Raw genomic sequence first — 27720 nt, forward strand, 5'->3', positions numbered from 1 at the left:
TAGCACACAGTATGAACTCAACAAAAGCTCTGTTATTATTTTTGCTATTGTTACTACCAAGATAATGCAGCTTTGTTGGCATCGTGGATGAAGGCTGAGCAGACCAGCTACTGAGGACGAGGCTGGACCTGGAAGCAGTGCTCTCAGATCTGAATTTGCTGGGTTTGAACATCTGCTCACAAGTGCTTCACTCTTAATGAAATATCAACCAGATAATCACAGATGTGAGAGAGATTTACATATCTATAAGAGAACACTATGCACAATGGATGCTAATAATTTTGAAAACATCAATGAAGAAAATTTTCTTTAGAACAAAACCAAGGGACTTCCCTGTTGGCGCAGTGGTTAAGAATCCGCCTGCCAATGCAGGGGACACGGGTTCAAGCCCTGGTCTGGGAAGATCCCACATGCCGCGGAGCAGCTAAGCCTGTGCGCCACAACTACTGAGCCTGTGCTCTAGAGCCCATGAGCCACAACTACTGAGCCCATGTGCCACAACTACTGAAGCCTGTGTGCCTAGAGCCTAAGCTCTGCAGCAAGAGAAGCCACCGCAATGAGAAGCCCGCTTCCACAACGAAGAGTAGCCCCAGCTCGCCGCAACTAGAGAAAGCCCGCGCTCCTAGAGTCCATGCTCTGCAACAAGAGAAGCGACCGCAATGAGAAGCCCACGCACTGCAACGAAGAGTAGCCCCCACTCGCTACAACTAGAGAAAGCCTGCACTCAGCAACAAAGACCCAACTCAGCCAAAAATAAATAAATGAATAAATAAATTAAAAAAAAAACCCAAGTAAAACACGGGACTGAGGCAAAAAGAAGCAGGAAGTATAAATAAACCAACAGACCAATCCCAGCAGAATTGATTCCAAGTCATCTAATACCACATGGCCTGGGCTGGGTATTTTTCTAATATGTAGGTCCTCTCAGGCTGGTCAGTTCACCTCTCCAGCCTCAGTTTCCTCATCTCTAAAATGGGGCTGTCAAGGTGCTTTGTAAACTGTGCATACTGTAGAAATGCGAGGCACTATTATTATTACAGTACGTGTTTGCCAACTGTTGAGCACCTGTACCCATGTGGGACAGACTTGGGGTTAGGGACCCAGTCCAGAGAAGGGCAGGGGAGTGGGTGGGCTGGGCACTGAGAATTGGGATGATGATGTTGCTGTCCCCCGAACTCTTAGGAGGGCTCCACAGGTTGTGTCAGTGTCTTCTGAACTGAACTGAACATCTGTGGGTCGTGTGAAGTATTCCACCCTATGTCAAGGTCAAAGTGACTCAGTATTTGCCGTTTAATCCACTGTTACTTTAGGGAGACACTCCAAGCCAAACAGTGGCAGAAAATAATGACCATCCCACCAAGTGGCCAACGGTTCTATTGCAGAGCCACTGTGGGTGTCGAGGTGCCCTGACACTGTGGTTCCCTTGCCCCTTGCTTCCTTGTTGGTTTCTGTGGTTGGTGGCTTCCTGCAGCTGTTTTTTTTAACCCACCTAAAGTTCTGGTCTGCAATTTGCTCACCCTCTGCCTCTCAACTGCAATGAAAAATGCTACAGAAATAGAAAACTCGTAGTTTTTCTTTCTTTCCTATTCCTTGCTCTCTGACTTCCACTGGGGAAACAATTGTTCAAATGATGATTCAAGGACTTTCAGGAAAACATGAGACTGGAGGGGCTCGTTGAGCTCTGTGGGATCCACACATGTGAACCTTCCCAGGCCCCACCCCCCAGTCTGCATTTCCTTCGTCACCATCACAGTCTCTAGCTGGGAATTGGGGTAAGGGTTGGTAGGGGCCACGTGGACTTCAGGTTTCTTGGATTCAGGTTTTTCTTCCCTCATTTTTTAGCCTTAAATGTATTGTCCTGGGTCGGTTTCTAACTCTGGTATCCAAAGTGCAGTCCTGGGCCCTTCCTATAGGTTGGTGAGGCTCTGGTTCAGAAAGTTTCAACCCTGGCTGCACACCAGAACCCATGGCAATTTCTAAAAAATCCCAATGTCCAGGCTTCTTTCTAAATCAATTAAATCAGAATTTCTGGGGGGTGTGACACGAGTACCAGTATTTTGAAAAAGATCTTTTCTGGGGTAATGTGGCCAGGATTGAAAACCACAAATCTAGCCTATCTTTATATAAAGAACTCTTACAACTCAACAACAAAAGGATAAAGAATTCAATTAGAAATGGGCAAAGGACTTAAGTAGATATTTCTTCAAAGATATACAAATGGCCAATAAGTACAGGAAAAGTTGCTCAACATCATTAGTCATTTGACAGTCATTCTCATCAAAACCACAGTGAGAGACCATTTCACACCTGTAATCAACCAGGATGATTATAATCAACCAGGCAGATAAACAACAAGTGTTGGTGACAATATGGAGACACTGGACCCCTCACGCATAGCTGGTGGGAATGTAAAATGGTGCAACCACTGTGGCATGGTCTAGCAATTCCTAAAAATGTTAAACAGTTACCATATGACATAGCAATTCTACCCGTCTCTTTCTCTCTCTCTCTCCCTCTCTCTCCCTCTCTCTCCCTCTCTCTCTCTCTCTCTCTCTATATATATATACACACACACACACACACACACATACCCAAGAGAATTGAAAACATGTTCACATAAAAACTTGTACATAAATGCTCATGGCAGCATTGCTCATAATAGTCAAAAAGTGGAAACAACCCACATATCCATCAATTGATGAATGGACAAATGAAATGTGGCACATCCATACAGGGGAATATCATTGAGCCATAGAGAGGAATGACGTACCAGTACATACTACAATGTGGAAGAACCTTAAAAACATTATGCTAAGTCAAAGAAGCCAGACACAAAAAGCCACATACTGTATGATTCCATTGAAATGAAATCTACGGAGTAGCCAAATCCACACAGCCATGAAGTAGATTACTGGTTGGCAGGGGCTGGAGGGAAGGGGAAATAGAGGGTGATGTGTAAAAGGAACAGGGTTTCTTTTTGGGGTGATGAAAATTTTCTGGAATTAGATAGTGAGGATTGGTTGTACAGCTTTACGAATATACAATATTAAAAAACACTGCAGTATACATTTTAAAACTGAACTTTATGGTATGTGAATTATATCTTAAAAAAAAAAAGACAGGGCTTCCCTGGTGGCGCAGTGGTTAAGAATCCGCCTGCCAATGCAGGGGACATGGGTTTGAGCCCTGGTCCAGGAAGATCCCACACGTCATGGAGCAACTAAGCCTGTGGGCCACAACTACTGAGCCTGGACTCCAGAGCCCGTGAGCCACAACTACTGAAGCCCGTGTGCCTAGAGCTTGCGCTCCGCAACAAGAGAAGCCACTGCAATGAGGAGCCCGTGCACCGCAATGATAAGTAGCGCCCCCTGGCCACAACTAGAGAAAGCCTGCGTGCAGCAATGAAGACCCAATGCAGCCTAAAAAAAAAAAAAAAAAAAGATATATGTCTGCCATGGAGAATGGCTTGGAAGGGTCTATGAGTAGAAGCAGGGAACATGCTTAGAAAGTTGTGGCAACAACAATAAACAACAACTTAGTGGCCTACACAATAAAGGTTCTTTACTCATTAACCCTGTTGTCCATTGTGTGGCAGCTGTAGTTCTGCCTCATAGTGGCCCCTCTGGGATGCGAGATGGTGGGAGATGATGGTACTTGGGTCCTTGGTGGCAGCAGTGAAGATGGACAGAAGTGATGGATTAGGATAGGATTTGACAGTAGAGTATGCAGGACTAGCACAGAACTTCTCAGGGAATATTTCATTGATCTCATAATAAAATTGCCCTAAGACGGGCTTCATTCAATTGTTCAACTGATATTATTTATTGAGTGTGTACTATGTGCCAGGCACGTTTGCAGGTGCTGGGGATACAGCAGAGAATAATATACAACTCCGCTCCCTCCCTATTCTCATGGAGCTCACATTCGAATGGGGGGCAGCAGCTGTGACAGTGATTAGGAAGTGGATGGGAGGCACTACAGTAGTCATTATGGCTGAACATCGATTCCTGGTTCTTTCTCTCCTGGGCACATAGTAGGACTGCTCTTTCCTGCCCCACTGAACCCAGGCATGGAGAATTAACATGATAGGGCTGATGAAATATGAGTGGAAGTGACATGTGGCAGTTTGGAGTGGAAGCTTTAAAAGTCACTTGCCATACACTCTTTCCCGTTGCCACAAAAACTGTCCCAGAAGGTGCCCCACCAGCTGTGTCCTGGAGTGAGGATGCTATGGGCGGAAGCTACAATGGATCCTCTATGAACAAGTGCTATGATGAGTGAAGTCTCTGTTGTTTTAATCCACTGAGTTTTGTTGCTGTTGTTGTTACCACAGCAAAACCTAGTACACCCTGTTCTCTCTCACTGTTCACCCTCTGAGGGACATTACATCCAAACACGATCCTGGCTCATATTTTAGAAAAGTAAGCCCAGTAAGTCAAACGTAAGACCAAGAGTCTGCGGACATGCGTCATGGAGAAGACGACAACCCACCGTGTGCATTTAATTTTGCCCATCAGACTGCAGTCCTCGAGGGAGCCTGAGCACAGCACACAACAGGCCCCCCGTAAATGCTGAAGGAGCACCGGGATGACACACCGTTTCCAAAGAGGTGGGTTGGTTGGAATTCCCCCAGAAAAAAGAGGGAATGCTTCTGTGGGTGCCACAGCCTGTGTTTCTGCCAACATGGACATGGGGGAAAATCATCAAAATTTAAAGGTAGTCTTTGCAATACTGGCCTCTTCTGACCACTTGTGTCTTGCTAAAGCCATTCCAGTTCTTGAGCAGACAATTTTCCAGCTGTTCTGCTCCAAGGCACTTGAAAATTCCTAGTAAACAGCCCACCCCCTGCAGAGCACTTGGACAGGTAGAGACCAGAGAATTTCTTGCCTCAGGGCTGTCCCCTGGTGCAACGGCTCTGCATCTTTTGCTCTGTGTCCTGAGGGGCCTCCGGATCCCAAGTACCTCCTGAAGACACTAGGGAAGCCAGTAAGGAAGCTGAAATAAACTGCAGTCTCCCATGGACCTAAGATGCCTTCTGAGGCAAGATGTTCCAGAAACCTGGCTGTGGCTGGCAGAGCTGTCTGTCCATACATGGGGTCCACAATGCTGACTGCAGCTGGGACCCTTGCCAGAAGGAGGTTGTCTGCAGGCATCTTTAAAACATCTCTTTGGCATATCATTCCAATTAAATCTCATCTAGCATTCTCATTTTAATAACTTAATCTGGAACTTACACCTTGCCTCCTCTCCCAAAGGGGCTGAGGTAGCACAAAACAAAAGCCCAAACACAACAGGACAATTAAAAATAAAGACAAACGATCAGAAGGCGAGATAATCCTCCAGGAACCTGAGAAAAGATGGTTATTGTGGCTGAGTGTTGAATTTGGCTCCAACTTTCTGGCAGCCAAGGTTAAAAAGAAAACAGAGTGGCTTATTCAGTTATGATTGCTTGACTGAAGGAAGGAAGGAGATACAAGTTCATGGCAGGTGGTGGTGGGGAAGCACAGCCCATTTCCTGGCACTAAAGTCTGTGAGGATCTATCCTGTGGATCTTTATCTCAGGGGCATTAAGTCACAAACTGAACAATAGCCTTTTATAGAAGATGCTGAATCATTCTTCAATTGGCAGCTTTAGCCCCGTAATTGGGCCCTTGATAAAAGGTGAGGGTGTAATATTAAATTAAACTGCAGCTTGGCAAAGACATTTCTTGGAGAAGCCGGCTTAATGGGCCCAGACAGATGGGTTGAATTCGGACATATGGAGGCATGGGGAGAGAGTTCTAGGTGGAGGGAACAATTTATTCAATAAATATTTACCGAGCACTTACTGTGAGCCAGACCCTGCCAGTGGGTGCTGGGGACACACGGATGGCCTTGGCCTCTGAGGAGGTCACAGACTAGGAGGGGCCAGGTGCACAGACAAATAATTACCACTGTTGTGACCAGATGAGAGGGCCAACAGGGTGAGGCGGGGGCCTAGACAAAGGCATCCAAGGCAGCCCGCTGTTCCAAATGCTCCTGGAGAAGACGCTTCTGACTGACTCTTGAAGGTCAAGTAGGAATTTTTTACATGAAGACAGGGTATTGGGGTGGGAAGGAGGGTGTTCTGGGTAGAGGAGGACAGCAAATGCAGAGGCGTGGGGGGAGAGCGTGTGATGTTTTGGAGACGTGCCATTAATAAGGGGAGCTGAGCACAGGGAGCGAGGGAGGGGCCGAGAGATGAGGCAGGGGAGGCAAATGAGGCCAGGTCACTGGGTCATCGAGGTCCCCTTGAACTGCTAAGGAGTGAGGGCTTCATCCTCTAGCTGATGGCGAGGATTTTTTTTTTTTTTTTTACATCTTTATTGGAGTATAATTGCTTTACAATGGTGTGCTAGTCTGCTCCATAACAAAGTGAATCAGCTATACATATACATATGTTCCCATATCTCTTCCCTCTTGCGTCTCCCTCCCTCTCCCCCTCCCTATCCCACCCCTCCAGGTGGTCACAAAGCACCGAGCTGATCTCCCTGTGCTATGCGGCTGCTTCCCACTAGCTATCTACCTTACGTTTGGTAGTGTATATATGTCCATGCCTCTCTCTCACTTTGTCACAGCTCACCCTTCCCCCTCCCCATATCCTCAAGTCCATTCTCTAGTAGGTCTGTGTCTTTATTCCTGTCTTACCCCTAGGTTCTTCATGACATTTTTTTGATGGCGAGGATTTTAAACAGCAGAATGGCATGGTCAGAACATCAGATGGTGTAGTCCTCTCCTGGGAGGAGTTAGTCAGGCTCACTGGGGTGGCTCTCAGCTAATGAACCCACCCGAAGTCCTTGCAGAGTCCCACTACCCTGTCTGGGGCGTGGTCTGCATCCGGGTGTGGCCTGAGGGCAGCCATCCAGAACCCCATGGATGACTATGGATGAGAGACCTGTCCCACTGTTCAGGGCTGGTGGCGATGACCCATCACTTGGAATGTGACCTTGGCATCAAAGCCTTGGGCCACCAGGCTGCCCGTGTGCAGCCCAGAGAGCAGGGTTCACCTTGACCCTTAGCATGCCCCTCACCCTGGGCATTCTCTTGTCTCTTTTTTTCAAAATAAATAGTGTGAGATGGAGCTTGGACAAGCTTTATGAAGATACCAGACGTTCCTGAAAGTGTCTGCTTTAGGATTGGATTTTTTTCAGAGCAGCTGTAGAGGGAGGCAGAAGATAAGAGTTAAAATTATTTAAAACTCTATGTATTTGCCTCTTCCAATATCCATTTCCATAGAAACATAACTGAAATAAGATGCCAGTTTCAGAGCCAAGGGCGGTCCATGACTTCCAGACACCCCATTTGCTTGAAAAAGCACGGTCAAAGCATGGAATATGGAGGAAAGGCTGAAATCCTCCTCTGTCCCACACTGCCCTTTACTTGGTCACTGCCCAAATGGCCAGAAAGGCACAGAATCCAGAACGCAGGCGGCTCTTGAGGCGGGCTGTCAGGCAGCCGGTGTGGACAGCCTGCTGCCATTTCTGTAAGTGAACGTCACACACGTACGGAGCTCCCGTGGGTGACCGACTTGCACGTGATTCTGTCTCTGCTGCCACCTGTCTGGGAAGCGGATGGGGGGAGGCTCAGGGAGCAGAGGCAGCCTCAGGATGCTGCCTCAGTGGCTGCCTGGGGCTCTCTGGGGGTTCAACATTGGTGGCCTTTAGTGCTGTCCGCCATCTCCTCTCCATTTCAAAACCATTTCAGAATGGTCAAGTGGAGGCGTAAGTGGTGGCCTGGTAGAGAAGAAAAGCTTGGGAAAAAGCAAAGAATCCTTCCACCTAGATTCACAGGCTGTCTTCACACCATCAGTATGCACTGCTTTCACTCCAGGGGAAATTATCTCAAATTATTTTCCTTAAAAGCAAAAAAAAACCACCAAAAACAAAAACCCACATGGGTGTGTGTGTATATGCACACATACACAGTGTCAATTCTTGGTTTTCATCTTACTTGATCTAAAAGTAGCGTTTGACACGCTTCATCAAAACTTCCTCCTTGAGACATTTTCTTCATCTGGTTTCCTAGACACCAGACTCATCTGATTTTCTTTCTGTCTCTATGGTTTCTCCTTCTAGGTCTCCTTTGCTATTTCCCTTCTACCTCCCGGGTCTCCAAACATGGGAATAACTGAGGGTCTGTCCTTGGTCCCTTCTTGTCTCCATTTAAATGCCCCCCAGTGCTCTCACCCAAGGCTTTGTGTCATCTATATGCTGACTGCATCCAACTTTCCATCTCCAGCCCACACCACTCCCTGAACCCCACACCCGTACGTCCAATACCTACTCACCATCGCCACTAGTATTGTAGGTATACAAAAAAGGAGAGTTTTTCCCTTTTCCCAAGAATATAAATTGTATTTTAAAAACCTTTTTAACACACTTGGCAGATTTGTCCACCCCTGGTACCTGTGAAATGCAGACACAGCCATCTTCCCCTCAGACTCCGTAAGGCAGAGGAAGCAAGGTGCGATGCAGGAGTACTGAGGACGGGGCCAAGTCATTGGGTTGAGGGTGAGGGAGCCTGTCGGTCCTTGCCTTGGTCTGGAGCGTTCATCTCTGGAGACCCTCCTTCCTTCCTCAGATTCCTCCCGTGCGGGAACAGCTTTCTCTCCCTTGCTCCTGTCTGTGGGCAGCCCTCTCTCCTGGCTACCCGCTCTGTTACTGACCACTACATCAGAGTCCCCTGCCCTGGCTTCTCCTCTTGTTCCCATCACTGCTTAGTTATTCCTCGGGCTCCAGTCAGGACATCTTCACTCTGACTGTACCCACTCTCTGGGAGACCACACTCATCCCCACAGCTCCCATCCTCAATGTATTAACTGCCCCTCCCCCAAATCTCTATCTACTGGACAAACTGCTCCCTTGTGCTCTAGGACCCTGCATCCAATCTTCTTTCTGTCCAGAAATGAACCCCTCACATGCCCTCCAAAACCCACTCCTCATTCTGCACCTGACCTCGGTGATGAGGTTTGCCATCCACCACCCACTCAGAAATCCGGGCATTGCCCTTGCTGCCTCCCTGCCCTCCTTCCCCCTTAGAGTCAATTAATCACCAAGGCTTGTCACGTCTGCTTCCTTATTATCTCTCCAATCCACCCACTTCTCTCTGTTCCCACTGCAACTGCCCTGCTTTAGGTTGCCATCGGCTCCTGCCTGGATTACTGCAGAAACCATCTCTGAGCCACTGCTGGGCCTTCAGCCTCACCCCTTCATCTGTTCTCACCCTGCCGCCAGGTCAAATCTGATCATGTCACTCCCTGATTAAATGTCTTTCATTTTGAATTTTAAACTCTTCTGCTTAGCACACAAGGTCCCTAATGACCCGGGCTCTGCCTGTGTCATCATTTGTCCTTCCTGTCACCTCCCCAAAGGCACCCTCAGCTTTGGACAGCAGAACCACTTTGTATATATTTTAAAACCATTTAGGAAAAAAAATGATATACTAACATCACATTTAATGTTGAGAAGCTAGGTGCTTTCCCCCTGAGATCAGAAACTAGGCAAGGTTGTTCTCTCTCACCACTCCTATTCAACATTGTACTGGGAGTGCTAGCTAATACAAAAATAAGACAAGAAAGGAAATAAAATGCATATGGATTGGGAAGGAAAAAACAAAATTGTCCTTTTGTCAATGACATGACTGTCTATGTAGAAAGTCCCAAAGAATCAACAAAAACCCTCCTGGAACTAGCAAGCAATTATAACAAGGTTGTAGGATTCAAAAGACTTTTGTAAAAACAAACACAAAAACAAAAACACAACACCATTTATATTAGCACCAAAAACAAAATAAAATACTTAGGTGTAAATCTAACAAAATATATATAAAATCTATATGAGGAAATCTACAAAGCTCTGATGAAAGAAATCAAAGTAGACTGAATCACACAACAATGTAAAGCAATTATACTCCAATAAAGATGTTAAAAAAAAACAAAAACAAACAAAGTAGATTGAATCAAAGTAGATTCCATGTTCATGAATAGAAAGACACAATATTGTTAAGATGTCAATTTTCTCCAACTTGATCTACAGAATCAATGCAATCCTAATCAAAATCCCAGCAAGTTACTTTGTGGATATTAACAAACTGATTCTGAAGTTTATATGGAGACTTTTTATAAAAGACCCAGAATAGCCAACACTATATTGAAGAATAAAAGTCAGAGAACTGATATTATTCAACTTATTTGACTTCAAGGCTTACCATAAAACTATGAATCAAGACAGTGTGGGATTAGTGAAAGAACAGACAAATAGGTCAGTGAAACAGAATCAAAGTCCGGAAATAGACCCACACTAATACAGTCAACTCATCTATGACAAAGACACAAACGCAATCCAGTGGGGAAAGGACAGTATTTTCAACAAATGGTGCTGGAACAACTAGACATTTACATGCATAAAAATGAATCTAGACAGTGACCTTGCACCTTTTACAAAAATTAACTCAAACTTGATCATAGACCTAAATGTAAAACACAAAGCTATAAAACTTCTGGAAGATAACAGGAGAAAATCTAGGTGACCATGGGTTTGGCAATGAGTTTTCAGATCACAACATCAAAAACATGGTCCATGAAATAAAAAATTGTTAACTTGGACTACATTAAAGTAAAAAATTTCTGCTCTGCTAAAGACAATGTTAAGGGAATGAAAAGACAAGATACAGACTCAGAGAAATTATTTGCAAAATATATATATGATAAAGTTCTTGTATCCAAAATATACCAAGAGGGAATTCCCTGGCGGTCCAGTGGTTAGGACTTGGTGCTCTCACTGCTGTGGACCTGGGTTCAATCCCTGGTTGGGGAACTAAGATCCCACAAGCTGTGCGGTGCGGCCAAAAACAACCACCACAAACAAACAAAATAGACAAAGAATTCTTAAAACTCAACAATAAGAAGACAATCTAATGAAAAAGTGGGCAAAAGATCTGAACATATACCTCACCAAAGAAGAAATACGTGTGGCAAATACTGTAAGTATATGAAAGGATGTTCCACATCATATGTCATTAGGAAATTGTACATTAAAACAACGTGGTACTACCACACACTTATTAGAATAGCTAAAATCCAAAATACCGACAACACCAAATGATGACGAGGATGGAGCAACAGACACTCCCATTCATTGCTGATGGGAATGCAAAATGGTACAGCCAGTTTGCAAGACAGTTTGGCAAAACTAAACATACTCGTAGAATATGATCCAGCAATCCTGATTCTAGGTATTTACCCAAATTAGTTGAAAACTTATGTCCACAGAAAACCCTACACAAAAATGCTTATAGCAGCTTTATTAATAATTACCCAAACTTGGAAGCAACCAAGATGTCCTTCAGTGGGCAAATAAACTGTGGTGCATCCACACAACAGAATATTATTCATTGATAAGAAGAAATGAGCTATCAAGTCATGAAAAGACATGGAGGAATCTTAAATGCATATTGTTAAGTCAAAGAAGCCAGTCTAAAAAGGCTACATGGTGTATGATTCCAACTATATGACATTCTGGAAAAGGCAAAGCTATGTAGACAGTAAAAGGTCAGTGGCTGCCAGGGGTTGGTAAGCATAGAGGATATTTCAGACAGTGAAACTCTTCTGTATGACACTGTAATGGTAGATACATAATTTTATGCATTGGGCAAAAGCTATAGAATGTACAACACAAAGAGTGAATTCTATGTAAACTATGGATTCTAGCGAATAACAATGTGTCAGTATTGGTTCATCAATTGTAACAAACATACCACATAATGCAAGATGTTAATAATGGGGGAAACTATGGGGTGTGGGGTGGGACATATAGGAACTCTCTATGCTTTCTATTAAATTTTTCTGTAAACCTAAAACTGGTCTAAGAAATAAAGTCTATTAATTAAGCATAAAAACTCCTTTAAAATGATAAACATCATGTATTTAGAACAGTGTCTAGCACATGGCAAGTGCTATATAAATATTTATTATGTACAAATGAATAAATGTGGAGCCGGGATGCCTCCAGTCGGACTCCAGAATCAGAGTTTCATTCCCTGGACACTTGCACTGAGAGAATCTCTTCCACGAGTTATTCTGGAACTCTTCTGTTATTCTCAAACCCTTCATCTTGTTTATTTACTTCCAGCTGCTATCAGAATCTGTGCAATCTAAAGTGACTGTGCTTATTTGCATGTTTACCTTCTGCCCCCCACTAGCTGGTGGGCCCCATGAGCTCAAGGTGTCGCGCTGTTGTGCTCACCTCTGTCTCCCCAGCGAGGTGAGGTCTCCCAGCATGCGGTGGTGCTGGGCTGGGTGGTGCGGGAGAGTGATCTATGTGGCCCAGGAGGGGTGGGTGGGGCAGAAATGCACTCAGCAGGGGTGAACAGCATGCTAAGTGTCCTGACAGGGGATGCCTAGATGCTGGGGACCGGAGTGGGGAAGAGCAGGCGCTTAAATCTGGTGGAGCTCAGGAACACATTGGCTAATACAGGGGCCTGGAACTGAAGTTCATTTACTTGTCAGAGAAGGTTCTGGAAGCGGGGACAGCATGGGCAAAGGCTTGAAAGTGCAACACAGAGCAAGGCCTGTGACTGGCATCCTGAGGTGTTTAGAGTGTCCAGAACAACCAAAGGCATCCGAGGTAGGTGTGGTCTGAGGGGAGGAGAGAACAGACCACAGAGATCTTTGATCACCTATCCCCCAAGCATAAACTTTCTCTCTCACTGGGGGCTCTGGAGCAAACAGCCCCTTGAGGAGAACTAGGACCCCTTAGTCCCTGGGCACACTGTTCAACCATCATGCTGAGTCTCACAGAGGAGGGTCTGAGGGAAATCAACTGATAGCTTAGCGATGTTTGGTGGAAAAATGACAATAAACCGACAGGGCTGTGGGTCGACAAATCAAAGGTTCTGCTACCATGGCAACAGAATGACAGGGCAACCCTAAAATTAGAGGAGAAACGAGGATCAGGCCAGGAAAGGTTTAGAGAGAAATCTCCACAGATACTTGGAGGGAAACACAGAGACAAGGTGTGGGGAACTCGAGCCAGGGATGTGGCTCTCCTCCAGCCACCCCCCTTCAAAAGTCTAGATGCCGCGGGCAGGACCCCCTTCCTTCCCAGGCTCAGTTTCCTCATCTACACAGAGAAGCACTTCCGTGGCACCCAGCTGCTCCTCAGTTTGAAAACCATTCCCTGGAAGGTCTGGAATGGGCTTGCGTTGTATGTGCGGAGCCATGGAGAGCAGCAGTACTTACTACAGAGAGCAAGGAAGAAAGGTAATGTGGGTGGTAGCAAACTGTCCCTCATACTTATGGTCTGCACAAGGTCTACCTCCTGTAACGGTCCAGGGGGACAGGCTTCCTGGATTTATTTCCAGAGTCGCCGACTCTAGCCCTGCAGCCTCTCCCACCACAGCCAGATCCCAGGGGATCCTGTGCACGCTCCGCCCCAACCTTAACCTTGAGCGGAGGTGACAGTGCCCTGCCTCGCCGGCTGCCACTGGGCTCAGCATCAACCCAGCGGGGTCTGCTCTCTGCCCATCTGCCCCAGCTCCAGGTCCTAACGTGGGCTCCGCCTGACTCGCCTTTTCTCCTTTCCTGATATCCTGGGCGCTCAGTCTGCCTGTTACCTATTTTTAGGCTTCGTCTGCAAAATGTGAAAACACTTCTTTGCCCAACCCACGTCACAGACCAGTGACCAAGGGTCTGTGGATACACCTGAAAACTATGAAGTGCTGTTGTGTATTGAAAGGCAGGGTGGGGGAGTGGGGGAGACGATAGTTGGTGGTGTGGCCACTAACCTGCTAGGTGACCTTGGGTGCCTTATATAATCTCTCTGGGTTTCTGTTTCCTCATCATTAACATGGAGTTCAGGGTAGCACCTATTCCACAGAGTTATGGTGAGGATTCAGTGAATTAACACACACATCTAGCTACCAGCGTCACCACTGTTATTACTGTTATTAGCATTATTGCTTGTGATTATCATCACCCCAGGCTCTCCCTAGCCAGGGGGCCCGGTTAGCCAGTAACAGCCCTTCCTCCTGTTGACAGCCTGTCTGGATTTCCAAATCCTGGTGGTGGGGGGTGAATTCCCCTGGGATGGAGTTGGGGGCAGGTCTGGTCCTTCACCAACTGTGCAGATGAGTGATGACCAGATGTCACCTCCCCTCTAGCCACAGCCCATCTGTGCGAGTGACTTCAGCTGAGCTCCTGCCCCCTTGGCCCATGGGCACAGCCAGCGCAGGTCTGTCCTCTGTCAGGTCTGATTGTGCCTGTCTGGAGTCCCGCTTCCTCCCCGGATGGACACGTAAGGCAGTGAGATGGAGGCGCACAGCCTTAAATCCTTCCCCTAAATCTGCGCTGTCAGGAAACAGCGTTCTCTGCCACTGCTCCAACTGCATAACTTCTTAACGGGCTGAGCGAACCCTCTGCCTGTCTCCAGACAAACGAGGCCCGGCATCTTATTTGCTAGAAAACCCTTCTTGTCCAGAAGGATAAAAACCTCTGTCTTCCATGCATAAAATGACTGTTTCCAGTTTAGTTTTATTGATAAAATTCACACTAAATCCCGCAAAAAGATTTCCCTAATAGTGCAGTGAGAGAACTGGAGGAAACTCCAGTTTTCTCAATAGAATCTGCTACACTGTAGGGAAATCGTACTGTACAGCCACTGCCGTTCAGCTGGCTCTTTCCGACAAAGGCATGTTTAACACTTCTAGGAGAAAGTCGACAAAACTACAACTTCTCTAATCTTGAACGTCTCTAACTGGAGCATCCTAGGAAGACCAGTGTGAGTTAAGAGCAAGGCCCAACGCAAGACTACTAAAATATATATTTAACGGTACTTTTATGTAAGGTTCTTCTTTTTGGCAACACATCACTTTGAAGATCCTCTAGTAACTGGAGGAGCTATCAGAGTGTTTATTCCCTACGAGCACTCCTTAGGGAACTCACTTTAAAGGAGAGATTAAAAATGCAATGTAATTTCTAGGCTGATGGATCATATAAATGGGGGCTTCTACAATGTGTAGAGAATATACTGGTTTAAACGACCCAACATTTCCCCTCAATTCTGCATATATTAATACGCCTAGACAAATTCTTTCACCATTTTTTTCCAGGAGTGAAGACCTTATATTTGGCCCTCCTGAAATAATATATGTCTCAAATGGAAGGAAATGGAAATAATGAGATGTTCCTGATAGGGAATGTGGACCCACGTGGACCTATGATGATTTCCCCGTAACCACCTCGATTTCTTCTCAAGAAGCGTACCTGGGGCAGTAAAGGAGATGTGCTGCCTTGCCGTCCCCGGGCGGGGGGGGGGCTGGGAGCAGCATAGGCCTCCGTCCTGCTGGTGCCAGGTGCTTACCTCCATGCTGTACCTCTCCACCGTCCTTCTCAGGGGGTCCACAGCCTGCCAGCAAATCAGGATGCACAGGTCAATCAGCAGCATGCCGCCAACGATCACGAGCAGTTTCTGGTCCTTGATGATCTGCAGAGAGGGCAGGGGCAGAAGGGACGTGAGAGGGCCTCCCAAACAGCAGCCGAGGCGCCAGGTCAGGTGGGTGACTGAATGGCGTCACCCCCAGGTTGAAAATTTCCTCAGACTCCCCATCGCCCACAGGATAAATCCAGCCAAGCTCCTTTGCTTGGCATTCAAGACCTTTCATGAGCTTGGCTTGTCCATGCCCCAAACACACACATATACTTAGTTAAATTTGAGGACTCCCAGGTTCTGGCCCTGCTGTGATTTTCACCCCAGGCCTTTGTGGGTGCTGGCTCTTTTGTCTGGAACACTCTTCTTTCTATGTGGCAAATAATCCTTAGAGACCCAGATTCATTTCGCCTCCTCCATGAAGCCTCCCTAACTCCCACAGCAGAACTAACTACTCCCATAGCACTCTGTTCCCAGACTTAATCATACTTAATAAGTTCAATACTTATACTTATGAATAGTAATAGTCATAACTACAAGAAGGAGAATAAATACAAATGCTAACATTTAGTGAACACTTACACTGTGCCTACCTCTAGGTTGATTGTTTTACATACAGCATCTCATACAAAGGCAAATACCACTATTATTCCCAATTTTCAGATGAAAAAGCTGAGGCTAGTGCTGGGGGCCAACTAACTTGCTCAGTGGAATATAGATACTAAGAGGTGAAGCCTAGATTCGAACCAAGCTCCTCCTCTCTCCAGAGTGCACACCCTCAAACATTTACAGCACCTACCAGGCTCTACAGTGACCAGATGCTATATTAAGTTGTATACACATCTGCCCTCCTCAGTAAACTGGGGAACCCCTGACAAAAGGGAAGCCTGTTTTATTTATTTGTTTGCCCTCAGCACCTAGCAGGGCCTGGCATGCAGTCGATACTTAGAAGTTTGCCTGGTTGAATTGAGATGAAGGAATATATAAAGAAGAAATATAATTCCCATCCCACTTTGCAGCTTGGGGTATCTTTATTACACTGTGAAGGTCCCACCCCACTTTATGTCCGTTTGATGGGGATTGGCCTGGGGACAAATGCTGTCTGGGGCAAAGCTAACCTGTATTTCACTCATTGCACGTTTATGTGTCCTCACCCCCCACCCCAATGCCAAACAAAAGCTAATGTGATGAAGTAGTTCTAGAAAAGACTATAGAAAAATAAACAAAACTGAAGCAGAAGCTTAAGAAATATCGCCAGGTCTGGCTTTTAATGATTAAAGCCATCCTTAAAGGAGAAATAGAAACTCAAGAGACTTCTCTGTGGCCAAACTGTGAAAAGAACAAGAAAGTACTGCTGAATTACTGCCAAAGAGATCAAATCCACCAAGACCACTTTACCTGGGGGTGGGGCACTGGCAAAGCCCCCTATGAGATTTTTCAGAAGCATTCAGTGAACCGCTGATAGCTTGTAGAAACCTGGTTTAACCCCTGCCCTCAGGGGAACCAGGCAGCTCCCTGTTAGCCTTGAGAAATTGGGCCACAGGGAAGAAATGCCTGAGGAGCTGAGGACTTAGAGGACAGGCTGGGAGGGGCCTCCCTGCTTGATGCTCACCCAGGGCTGTTTGAGCCCCAGGCATTTGCACACACTGCACCTGACCCCTGGAAGTTCCTTCCCCCACCTTTCTGCTGGTGCCCTCCTACCCTGATTTCAAGATTGAGCCTGAGCAGCTGCTCCTCTGTGAATCCGGGTGTGCCCTGCATGGGGTCCATGCTGCAACTGTGTTCCTATCAGAACCAAGGCGGTTCTGATAGGAACCAGTCTCCCCTCTGTGCCCTGGTGCCTTGTGCAGGGGCTGGCTCTCAAACTTTCTTGAGGAACGTGTGGAGAATGAATGAATGAGCTCTCAGGAAAAGGCCAGGGGAAAGTGGTGCTGTTGAGCAAGTTCAAGGGCACTGTCTCCTGCCTAGGGCTCAGGTTCTACTTCCTATAAGGCATCACCTGCCGCAGGTTCCTATCCTTTCCCAGGCATTTGTAGGTGCTGGTTCTTTCGTCTGAAACACCCTGTTCTTTCTGTGAGAGGCTCTGTGTGGCTGGGTGTGCATGGGGTCGGTTGGGGGTGGCTGGAAACAGGGCTGGCTGGAGAGAGAGAGCCTGCATGACATGTGATGGGGCCTCATGGGGGCCACTGGAGGTTTAAGCGTCTTTAAGCATCAGCGTGATGGGGAGCTCTCTGCAGCATTAAGGGGTGAACCTGAGGCGGGATCCTGCAGTAGGAGGCCAGTTAGGAGCTGGGGCCATTGTCCTGATGAGGAAGGATGAGGCCTGATCCAGAGCAGTGACTACCAGATGGACAGGAGGATGCAGATGCCACAAGCACCGGGCAGGCAGAGTTGCGGGCCTCAGCCTCTCAGTCCTCTCCCCCTCCCCAGACTTCCCCAACCAGCAAGTGCCAGCACCTCCAGGTCCCTCCCTCTCTGCCAAGTCTTTCCCACGAGACAAGGGGTACTACTGTCCCCACAGTCTAACTCCCAGGAGGCAGTGAACTTGAACTTGCTCAGCAGTACCACTTTCTCCTGGCCTCTTCCTGAGAGCTCATGCATACAGGAGTACGGACCACCTCACACTCCAGCACACCACACCTCAGGTCTGTTGGGACTGCACAGTCTACACTGGACAAGAAGTAGTACATTGAAGGGTAGGGCTGAGAAACATGGGTTGGGGCCACCCTCAGTGAGCCCCTACAGGGGAGAGACCTCCCTTCTCAGTGGACGCTGCACCTCTCCTGCTGCTGCCTGAATAGGGAAGGCACGCATGCAGCACAGAAGATGAGCATCAGAATTTCTCTCTGGTAAATATGAGAGTCAAGTCCTCCCAATTTTAAGGCTCACGTATGAAGTGTGAGGTAGCAGAGTGGCAGTGGAGAGACAGGACCTGGGATTATGCGGACCATCCCTTGTGACCTGGCGTGACCCTAACAAATCACTTCCTCTCTCATTCTGCATTTCTGGCAAGGAGTGGGGAGGTTCACGTAATATCTCCAAGTATGGTGCAAAAAAAGAACACCATTTTGGATCTATAAGACCTCATTCTAATCCCAGCTCTTGTGAAATGTTATCTTGATCAAGCTGTATGACTCTGTTAGGCTTATTTCCTCCTCTAAAAGTGAGACCGGTGAGCTCTAAGCTGCAGAGTTGGTATAAGAGTGAAATGAGATGATGTATGGAAAGCACCTAGCACAACATCTGGCTCAGAGAAGGTGCTCAACAAATGGGCTGTGTAGCTACCATTACTTGGGTTTTGAGAATGCATGGCTCTGTGTTTATGTGGAGGACAGTGACATCTAGGGGCAAAGTGTGATACTGCACCTCAGCTCTGCTAGACTCAGGGCTAATCATCACACAGACAGGCCCAGGTGGGAAGATCCTGAGAGTAACAGGAGAGGACATGTCTAATTTCCTTTTGGTACCATTTCCAAAGCCTGGCACTTGACCACTGTTTGTGACTAAATGGATTTAGTAAGTAGTTATGGATCACGTTTGATTTATTAATCACAGGAACATTTATTGAGTGCCTACTCTGAATCAGGTTCTTTTCTAGGCACTAGGGCTGCAGCAGTGAGCAAAACATGAATATCCTACATTCATAGAGCATGCATGATAGGGGGAGACTAATAATGAATAATTATACAAATACCCCATACGTATACACAATACAATGCCAAAGAGAGGTGACAAAAATAATCTTTTAAAAAGGATCTAAAAGTTTAAATTTAAAAAATAGCACTGACCTAACCCTACAAAGTCTGAGCACCATAGAATACTAGAATTAGGCAAGCCCATGTCTCTAGTCTCACCTCAGCTTCCCTGACTTCCTTTCTTGTTTTTCAGCTTTCTCTTCAAAAGCTGCACAAACTTTCCTCGGTTATGTCAGTGCACACTGATGCCATGAAACTGAGTTCTCTCTCTGAGGCTAGGAGGTTACTCGTGCTCCATTCTCACTGAGTGAGAGATGAGAGTGAAGGCACCCAGGAACGATTAAGCACCCAGTTCTGGCATCAGATCTGAGTTTGAATCTTACTAACTAGCTGGGAGACCTTGGTAAGTTTCCTAACCCATCTGAGCCAGTTTTCTCATCTACACAATGGGGGACGATGACCACACAAACCACTAGATTACCAGAGCCTGGCTTACAATTACTGTTCAACAGATGTTAGCTATTACTAGTAAACATCACTTCCCATGGTTGTTTAGAGCAGAGATCAGCAAACTACGAATTTGGGTCACTGTTTGTCTTTGTAAATAAAGTTTTATTGGAACACAGTCATATCCATTTGTTTATGTGTTTGCCTTTGGCTACTTTCATTCTACAATAGCAGTGTTGAGTGGCTGTGACAGAGACTGTATGGCTTGTGAAGCCTAACATAGTTACTGTCTGACTCTTTACAGGAAAAGTTGGCTAACTTCTTCTTTTGGGAAAACGGCATTTCTTTATTTTTCCAAAAAACTTCAGATATTTTGACTGATTCAGACTGGCCTTCTACTGGGACCAGCTTATTGCCTACTTCAGGGACGCCATTCCAGAGGGAATACAGTGTGAATGGTGCCCCCTGGAGTTGTACAACCAGAGGCCCTGCCTTCCTGCCGTCACTCAGATGACAGACACTCTCTTGGCATTTTCCTGAAGCTGAGCCTGGATGAAGGTCTGAGAGGATGGCCCTATGATATTATTTGCAACCATATCAAGTCATATATGTAGTGAAGTTTCTTTGTCCTCAGAAAACCCGTATCAAGTCATATATGTAGTGAAGTTTCTTTGTCCTCAGAAAACATCTGCCCCCACAACAGATCTCATCTCTGAGTTCCCGCTCTAGTCTCAACGTTCCAATTTGGTCCTAGTAAGAGTAAGAGGCAGAATAAAGACTGTGGTAGTGGGCTTCCCTGGTGGCACAGTGGTTAGGAATCCGCCTGCCAATGCAGGGGACACGGGTTCAAGCCCTGATCTGGGAAGATCCCACATGCCTCAGAGCAACTAAGCCCGTGAGCCACAACTGCTGAGCCTGCGCTCTAGAACCACAATTACTGAAGCCTGTGTGCCTAGAGCCCGTGCTCTGCAACAAGAGAAGCCACCGCAATGAGAAGCCCGTGCACCACGCACAGCAACGAAGACCCAATGCAGTCAAAAATAAATAAATTAAACAAAAAGAAGACTGTGGTAGTGAGGCTTTTCAATTCAAGATTTTACGATTGATACTATAAAAATACTGAATTTAGAAGCATTAAGTCACCACATGTCAATACCTCCTTTAACAGGCTTCTTTTTCTTTAATGTCTTTCAAAATGTAGCCATATGGGGTGAAGTTTGTGTATGTGTGTTTGGGGAGGGTGTGACATGGTGGGTGGAGGGAGGATGAGGTGGGAGACAGGGAAGGAAGAAAAGGGTAAAAAGACTGAAAAAGAAGTGTGAGATTGCATTTTCAGATTTAGGTAAATCTTGTATATGTGTCAGTAAAAAAAAATATTAAGGGCTTCCCCGGTGGCTCAGTGGCTAAGAATCCGCCTGCCAGTGCAGGGGACACTGGTTCGAGACCTGGTCTGGGAAGATCCCACATGCTGCGGAGCAACTAAGCCCATGGGCCACAACTAGTGAGCCTGTGAGGCACAACTACTGAGCCCACGTGCCACAACTACTGAAGTCGGTGCGTCTAGAGTCCATGCTCCACAACAAGAGAAGCCACTGCAATGAGAAGCCCGTGCACTGCAAGAGTAGCCCCCATTCACCGCAACTAGAGAAAACCCGTGCACAGTAACAAAGACCCAATGCAGCCAAAAATAAATAAATAAATTAAATTTTTTAAAGTGCATAAGAAAAAACATTAAAAGAAAAATAAGAGGCTCACTTTAAAAAAAGTTTAAACTTAAAAAAACCCAATAAAACAAAACAATGACAATAAAAACCAACCTTGGCTATGTAAAATGTTGGAGTCATGGAGAATTCAATCCCACTTTTGACCTGCGACTGCCACAACCCTTTAAAAACAATCTCGTTCCCAACTTGAGTTTTTGATCTGTGAAAGGTATAAATTTCTCTTCTATACCCTTAACTTCCTCTAATTTGGCTGATAAATGATACTCAGCTGTAGCGCCACAAGGCTTTTCCTGGAATAACTGGAAAGCCTAGAGCAAAAACTGTCTCACACCGGAAAGGTGTATTCATGTGGCCTAAATCATTTTCACAACAGGCTAAACTGGTGACCAAATCTTGTACTCAAAGCCTTTGGCAGTTTTTCAGACAGGCCCCTTCCTGGACGCCTGGGCCCACCACCTGCCTGGGCTCTCACTTTGCCCAGACCCCTGGGGTGGGGAGAGTCCCCTTGTCCCAGGCAGCCCAGCAGGCTGTGGCCACATCACAGCCCCAACTCCCGCGGCGCTTTCAGACGACTGAACTCCTGAAGTCTTCCCTGGCATGTTTTGTCAATTGTTGCCAGACAATCTGAGTGTTCTCGCTTAGTGATCACATGAGTAACAGAAAATAAAGGCCAGTTCTCCATTGCCAATAATAATGTGCATGAATTACATATTGACACAAAGAAACGAACACTGCGATTCTTCAAAACCAGGATGGACTTGTCATAAATGGCAGAGCCACAGAGCAGGAGGGGCCCAAGAAGTTACCTGGTGGCTGTCAAACTTTGGCTTGTATCCGCTTTGCCAGGAGGGCTGGTGGAAACGCACGTTCCTGGGCTCCAGGAACCTGATTCTTGGGGCTGGGCGAGCTGAGAAAGTGAATTTCTAACAAGCTCCCAGGTGATGCCAACAATGCTGCTGGTTGGCTTGCACTCTGAGTAGCCCTGATCTAGGCCAGAGGTCTCCCACTCTGGCTGTATATTAGGATCACCTGGGGAGGTCTAGTAACTCCCAATGCTCAGCTCCAGCCGGGAGGTGTGGGCTGGGCTGGGTTACTTCTTGTAGTTTTCAAAAGCTCCCATTTGATTGTAATGTGCAGCCAGGTCTGAGAAGGACCAGGTGGCCAGGCTCCTCATATTACAGACAGGAGGGAGTTGTCACAAATGCTCCTGAGCCCCAGTGAGAGGAGGGCTTTCCAGGTGAGCACAGGCAATGGGTGGCAGAGCCGAGCTCTTTCCTCCCTCTAAGTGCAGCCCATAATTGTCCTAAGGTGGTCCGGTGTGGGGCAGAGGGTGGAGAAGGGAGGGTACACACCCCCCCATCTGGAGAGCAGCTCCCTGGCAGTGAAGGGGCAGGCAGTGAGGCTGATGCGTGAGAGGTGCCACTGGGCACCAGGCAGAATCACAGCTCAGGAGACAATGCCATTTCAATACTTCACCATTTTACAGATAAGGAAACAGAGGCCCTGAAAGATGAAGAGGTTTGCTGAAGGACCCATGGCGGGTCAGCAGTGAAGCAGGGAGTAGAAGCCTGCTCTCCTGCTGTGTCTGCTGGCCCTACCACCTCGGGCTCACTTGCTGTCTGCCACAGGCGTGATGGCTTATGACCCAGGTAATCGGATGGCAAATGCAAGTTTGGGATGAAGAACTGGAACAACAGGCACCACGTTCCAGAGTGGGATGAGGTCACAGTGCAGGATTTTCAGGAGATGTCTGTAAATGGGTTATACACCCATCAGGGATTTAAAAAGTGTGTGTGTGGGGGTGGGTAGAGTTGAATCAAGAAGAGGATTTTTGGAAAGACGTGTCATGATGCTATCTCACCTCATCCCCAGGTGAGAGGACGGGGTGTATGCTTCCTCCTTGACCTCAAATCAAGAGGGAGGCTTAAGGAGAGCACTCAGATGGCTTGATTGCTAAGGGCTCCCTGCAGCCTGGGGGACCTGGTGAGCTGATGCCTCACTCCTGCCTGAGAAACCCACGGGAGGATAACGGGCCAGTTGCTCCATGGATGGAGCGGAAGAGGGAAAGTGGCTACAGTGGGATCAGCCACAATCCTTGAGTTTGTAGGAGCGAAGGATGTGTGAGTGCTTCCTGAGCACCAGGTGTGGGCCCTGGGCCAGGTAGAGCTGTGTGGCCTGCCCAAGGCAAGCTGGAGGGGCGGGCCCAGGAGTGGGGGACTGCCACATGTCTGTGGAAGGAGCCACAAATGGCCAAAGGGGGGAGTATTTCACCCATGTCGGGGCCACTGCAGGAGAGTAAATCCCAGTAATGGGGGCTTTGAAAATTCCACAAAAGGACTCCATGAGAGCCTAAAGGGTGTGCTTAACCAATGCCAGGCCCAGCAAGATGGATGCAGCTCCCGGCAAGTGAGGTCCTTCCTGCCCCTTCCACCACTCGAAGCCCCAACTCAGGAGGGTTCAGAAACCTTGGGAATGGGATGGGGAAAACACTCAGTCTGGCAAAAGACAGAAGCAGCCCATCGCACCCCTTCTCCCAGGGCAGGTGACTGGCTGCTTCAGGCCAAGCTGGGGAACGAAGAGGCGATGCCTTTGAAGGCAGTTTGAGGTTTTGAATATTATGATGGACTCCACATATTAGCTGTTGACCAGAGGACCTTCAAAGTCAAGAGACTTGCCCGAATTTTTATCTTAGGAGCAAGGGAAGAAGAGTGCCAGCCATCGGAAGAGTTAGAAAGGACAGTGAGGGGAAAGCTTCTCTATGTCTACATCCTAAGAGTCAAGCTTAATCAACATGATGGTTACAGCCAAGCACAGAGGTGGCAACTGCTTTCCTCCCACACGAAGGAAGGGCTCCTGTCCTCTAAGGGCTTCTTTGAAAATGGAAGCATTAAATCAGGCCCCTGCCCTGTTTCACTCTCCTCTTTCAAGGGCTCCCCACTGCCCACAAGTTAAAGTTCAGGTTCCTTACCGTGGCTCCTGCCTTCCCCTGTGGCTTCCTCTTGTACCCTTTTCCCATGAACCCCTCGGCAACGTGAACACACCGCTCCCCTCCCCAGGCCTCCGTGCACACAGTTCCCTCTGGGAGAGGGAAAACTCCCCAGCCTCTGCTTCCCACTCACCCTCCAGGTTTTAGCATAGGTGTCACTTCCTACACCAAGCCCTCCCTGGGTGCTATACCCCAGTATCCCCCATATGCACCCAACCAGCCCTTATCACCTTGCATTGTAAACGCTTTGTTAGCTGTCTGATGTCCCCAGGAGGCTGAAGGTGTTGGGGGCTGGGGTGGGGAGGGGCGGAGGGTTGTGTTTAGCTTGAATCCCCAGCAAATAGCCCAGTGCCTGGCATACAGTAGGTGCCTAATAAATCTTTTAAAAATAAATACTAAATGAACATTGCAAACACCCTGCAACAGAAGGAGGCATTACCTTCTTCTTCATTTTCACATTTTTGAAGATGGCGTGGACCCTCCATGTCTTTGCGAACATTGCCCCAAAGGCGGTCGTGTAGCCCACGGTGAGAATCCAGGTCCTGACCTAGAGACCATGAGAAAACAGAGGCATTAACATCTCCCGGGGGACGGACTTCATCAGTTAGGAGAGTGTCCCAACAGGGGGACTCTAGATGGGGACAGATGCTCTACTTTACATACTGTACAGTTTTACTAGCATCAATAGTCCTTCAATCACATTTCAATCTGATAGAGGCTTAGTTCTATTGGCCACTCGCCAGATCAGGGCCAGGGCCCTGGGCGCAGAGGCATATGAGATTCAAATCCTGCCTTTCATGGGCCCACAGCCCAGAGGGAGCCAGTCATAGACAGAGGCACACAGGCCCCCAGGACCACTGAGGCGCCACTAAGGGGTTTCAGACCAGCCCTCTGATCTTCCCTCCCTCCTTTCCTTCTCTGACAGCCTTCTATGTGGGGAGACAGGCCTGCAGAGGTGCTCCCAACTGCTGATTTCTCTGCCTCCTCACCCAAGTCTCTAGGAGACGAGGCAGTCCCAGGAACCTCTTCCACAGGACTCTCAGGTCCTGGGTTGTGGGCAGCGGGGAGGGGAGAGCACTGAGCTGCAGGGGCTGAGACTGGGCAGGACAACAGGCCTGCATGGCCCTTCTCCAGCGCTAGTGACCCAGCCACTCTGGTAAAGCAGGGCAGAACTCAGCCAGAACTGGCCCCGGGGATGCCTGACTGGCAGCTGCACCAGCCCAGCTCCTGGCCATCGTCAGGGGCTGCTCAGTTGAGGGGGAAGGCCAGAGGAGAGGGGCTGTGACCTTTCCACTCCCACCAGGGGCCCGTCTCCTCACACTTTTGGAGAAAGAGAGGAGCGATGCTGCCTGGGTCCCTGCTCAGGACTAAGGCCTTATCTGGCTCTCAGCTGTTCCACAGCACCAAAGTGTGCCCTGATCCCCAGCCCTGGGCTGGTGGCTGCCACAAACTGTCAGCCCTGATAGGAGCCAACAGCCTGATCCTTGCAGGCTGGGTCACCACCTGTTAGGTCTTGGGGGCCTCCTGGATGCCCACTCCCCACCTGCACTGCCATTGTGGCCAGACCCCAGCCTCTCCCGAGTCCACCCTCACCGGCTGGTCTGGATACCCTCCAAGAACCAGAAGACTCCCCTAGCTCCAGGTTGGTCCCCACATCATGGCCCAGGACTGGGCTGTATGCCACTGGGTTCTGGGGCCTCCCACTCACTGGGACAAAAAGGCTGCGTGCTCCTTGAGCTCTGGTTCTAGACTACGGTCTTTCCCCGGCTCTTTCTCAGCTCTGTTGAGCTAAGTTCCCCCTGAAAGGTCCCCACCTGCCTCAGCTGAACATAGCAGGAAGGTGGGCGCGTTAGGAGAGAGAGAGAGACAGTTGGGCTGGAGTGGACAGGCCGGGCCCTCTGTGTCCAGAGCCCAGCAGGTTTGCCCACCTCAGTGCTCCCATCCAGCCCAGGGCTGCAGGCAGTCATGTAGGAGGTTCCCAGACATGCTCCCTTCAGGGAGTCCCTTCACACTGCCTTTCTAGCAACTTGGTTCTCTAGCTTTTCAGAGACAGGGCATTTCCCCTTTCCATTTTATCTGTAAAAATAGGAACTGGTTGGGTAGATGGCAAGACCAACCCCCTAAGGTAGAACAACAGCATTACCTCAATTGTTCAGAAACACAGATGGGTGAGGTGTGAATGCTGACAATGGTAAGGGTGAGGACTTAAACTTCTTCTTTTTTTTTTTTAATTTCAAAAATTTCAGACAGGCAAGAACGAATCACAGTACTTTAGAGAAGGTGTAGGATGGCCATGTCATTACCCGTATTATAAAACAAGGATGGAAGAAAAGTAACAGAATAGAGACAGGGAAGGAGCCAATTATTTGGAATTTAGACCTGAGCTTATTCAATGACCAGATCACACATTCCTAGCCTATCAGAGTTGCACAGAACCTTACAGATCATTTCATTCATTCATTCATTTGTTCACCTATTCATTCAATAAGGATTACTGGGCCAGAAACTAAGTATACAATGATAAAAACAAACAAATAAAACAACAACAACAACCAAAACCAGAGTGATTTTTTGGAGTCATCAACTGAGTTGAGAAAACCCCTTTGTAGATGAAGAAACTGAGACTCGGGGCATTAAGGTATTTCTCCCAACCACACCACCCAGCTCCAGAGCTGAGCCCGAAGGTCAAGGCCTTGACCCAGTCCAGCCCTCTCTCCCCCACATCATGCCGCCTGCTCCTCAGAGAGTCTCCTTACCCCAATCAGGTCCATCCCCGCCCGGGAGGCAGCTGTCAAAGGGACAGCACACTGGGGGAGTAGCTGACCAGCCTGAGAACTGGCTGATTTCAACACACTTTTAGAGCTAATGGTTGACATGACTGTGAAGACCAATGGTCTCCAAGCCCTTTTGATCACGTCCCCCTATCAGAAAAACAACTTTAAACACGAACATATACAGAACAAGGAAATTTTTAAAAGGATGGTAAGAGATGAAATAATATGGTTATTTTTACCTCATAATGTGGCAGACAAAGATCTCTTATTTTGGGTTAAAGTATTACTCCAATATGCTTGGCATTATTATATTTGCTTTGACTTATATTTTCTTTGGCATAATCATTTTCGGGCCACTTGTCTATTTTGTAGGGTCAAATTCATTAAGACCCAATAATACAAGTGAGTTAAGTTAGTGAAAACTCGATGATGTAAATTTAACCTGGCAACTGGAAACGGCAATATGTTGCCATAAACTGAAAGCACAGAATGGGTGAGGATGCCTGGCCAGAAAAGAGGTAACCTAGCAGGCCCAAGACCTGCTGGCAAGGTTCGCTTAGGCTGGTGTCTGAGAACTTGGATTTGGGGAGGGTTCCCACCATTCCCTCAATGATAAGAGTGACTCTGTGCCTGAAGGGTTTGTGCAAACAGCGT

At 47.5% G+C, this 27720-nt stretch overlaps 1 protein-coding gene across 2 annotated transcripts in view; it reads right to left on the reverse strand.

The window, feature by feature from the left end:
• The window catches only part of GABBR2 (gamma-aminobutyric acid type B receptor subunit 2), a 365550-nt gene that overhangs the window by 38735 nt on the left and 299095 nt on the right, over positions 1–27720 (reverse strand). For both annotated transcript variants that reach the window (XM_079926892.1, XM_079926893.1), the window contains exons 12-13: positions 24732–24839; positions 15375–15497 (exon numbers count right to left, since the gene is read on the reverse strand). In XM_079926892.1, the coding sequence (XP_079783018.1) occupies positions 15375–15497; positions 24732–24839 (231 nt within the window). The remainder of the gene's footprint in view (positions 1–15374; positions 15498–24731; positions 24840–27720) is intronic.

The sequence above is a fragment of the Stenella coeruleoalba genome (genome assembly GCF_951394435.1).
Source record: "Stenella coeruleoalba genome assembly, chromosome: 7".
NCBI lineage: Eukaryota > Metazoa > Chordata > Mammalia > Artiodactyla > Delphinidae > Stenella > Stenella coeruleoalba.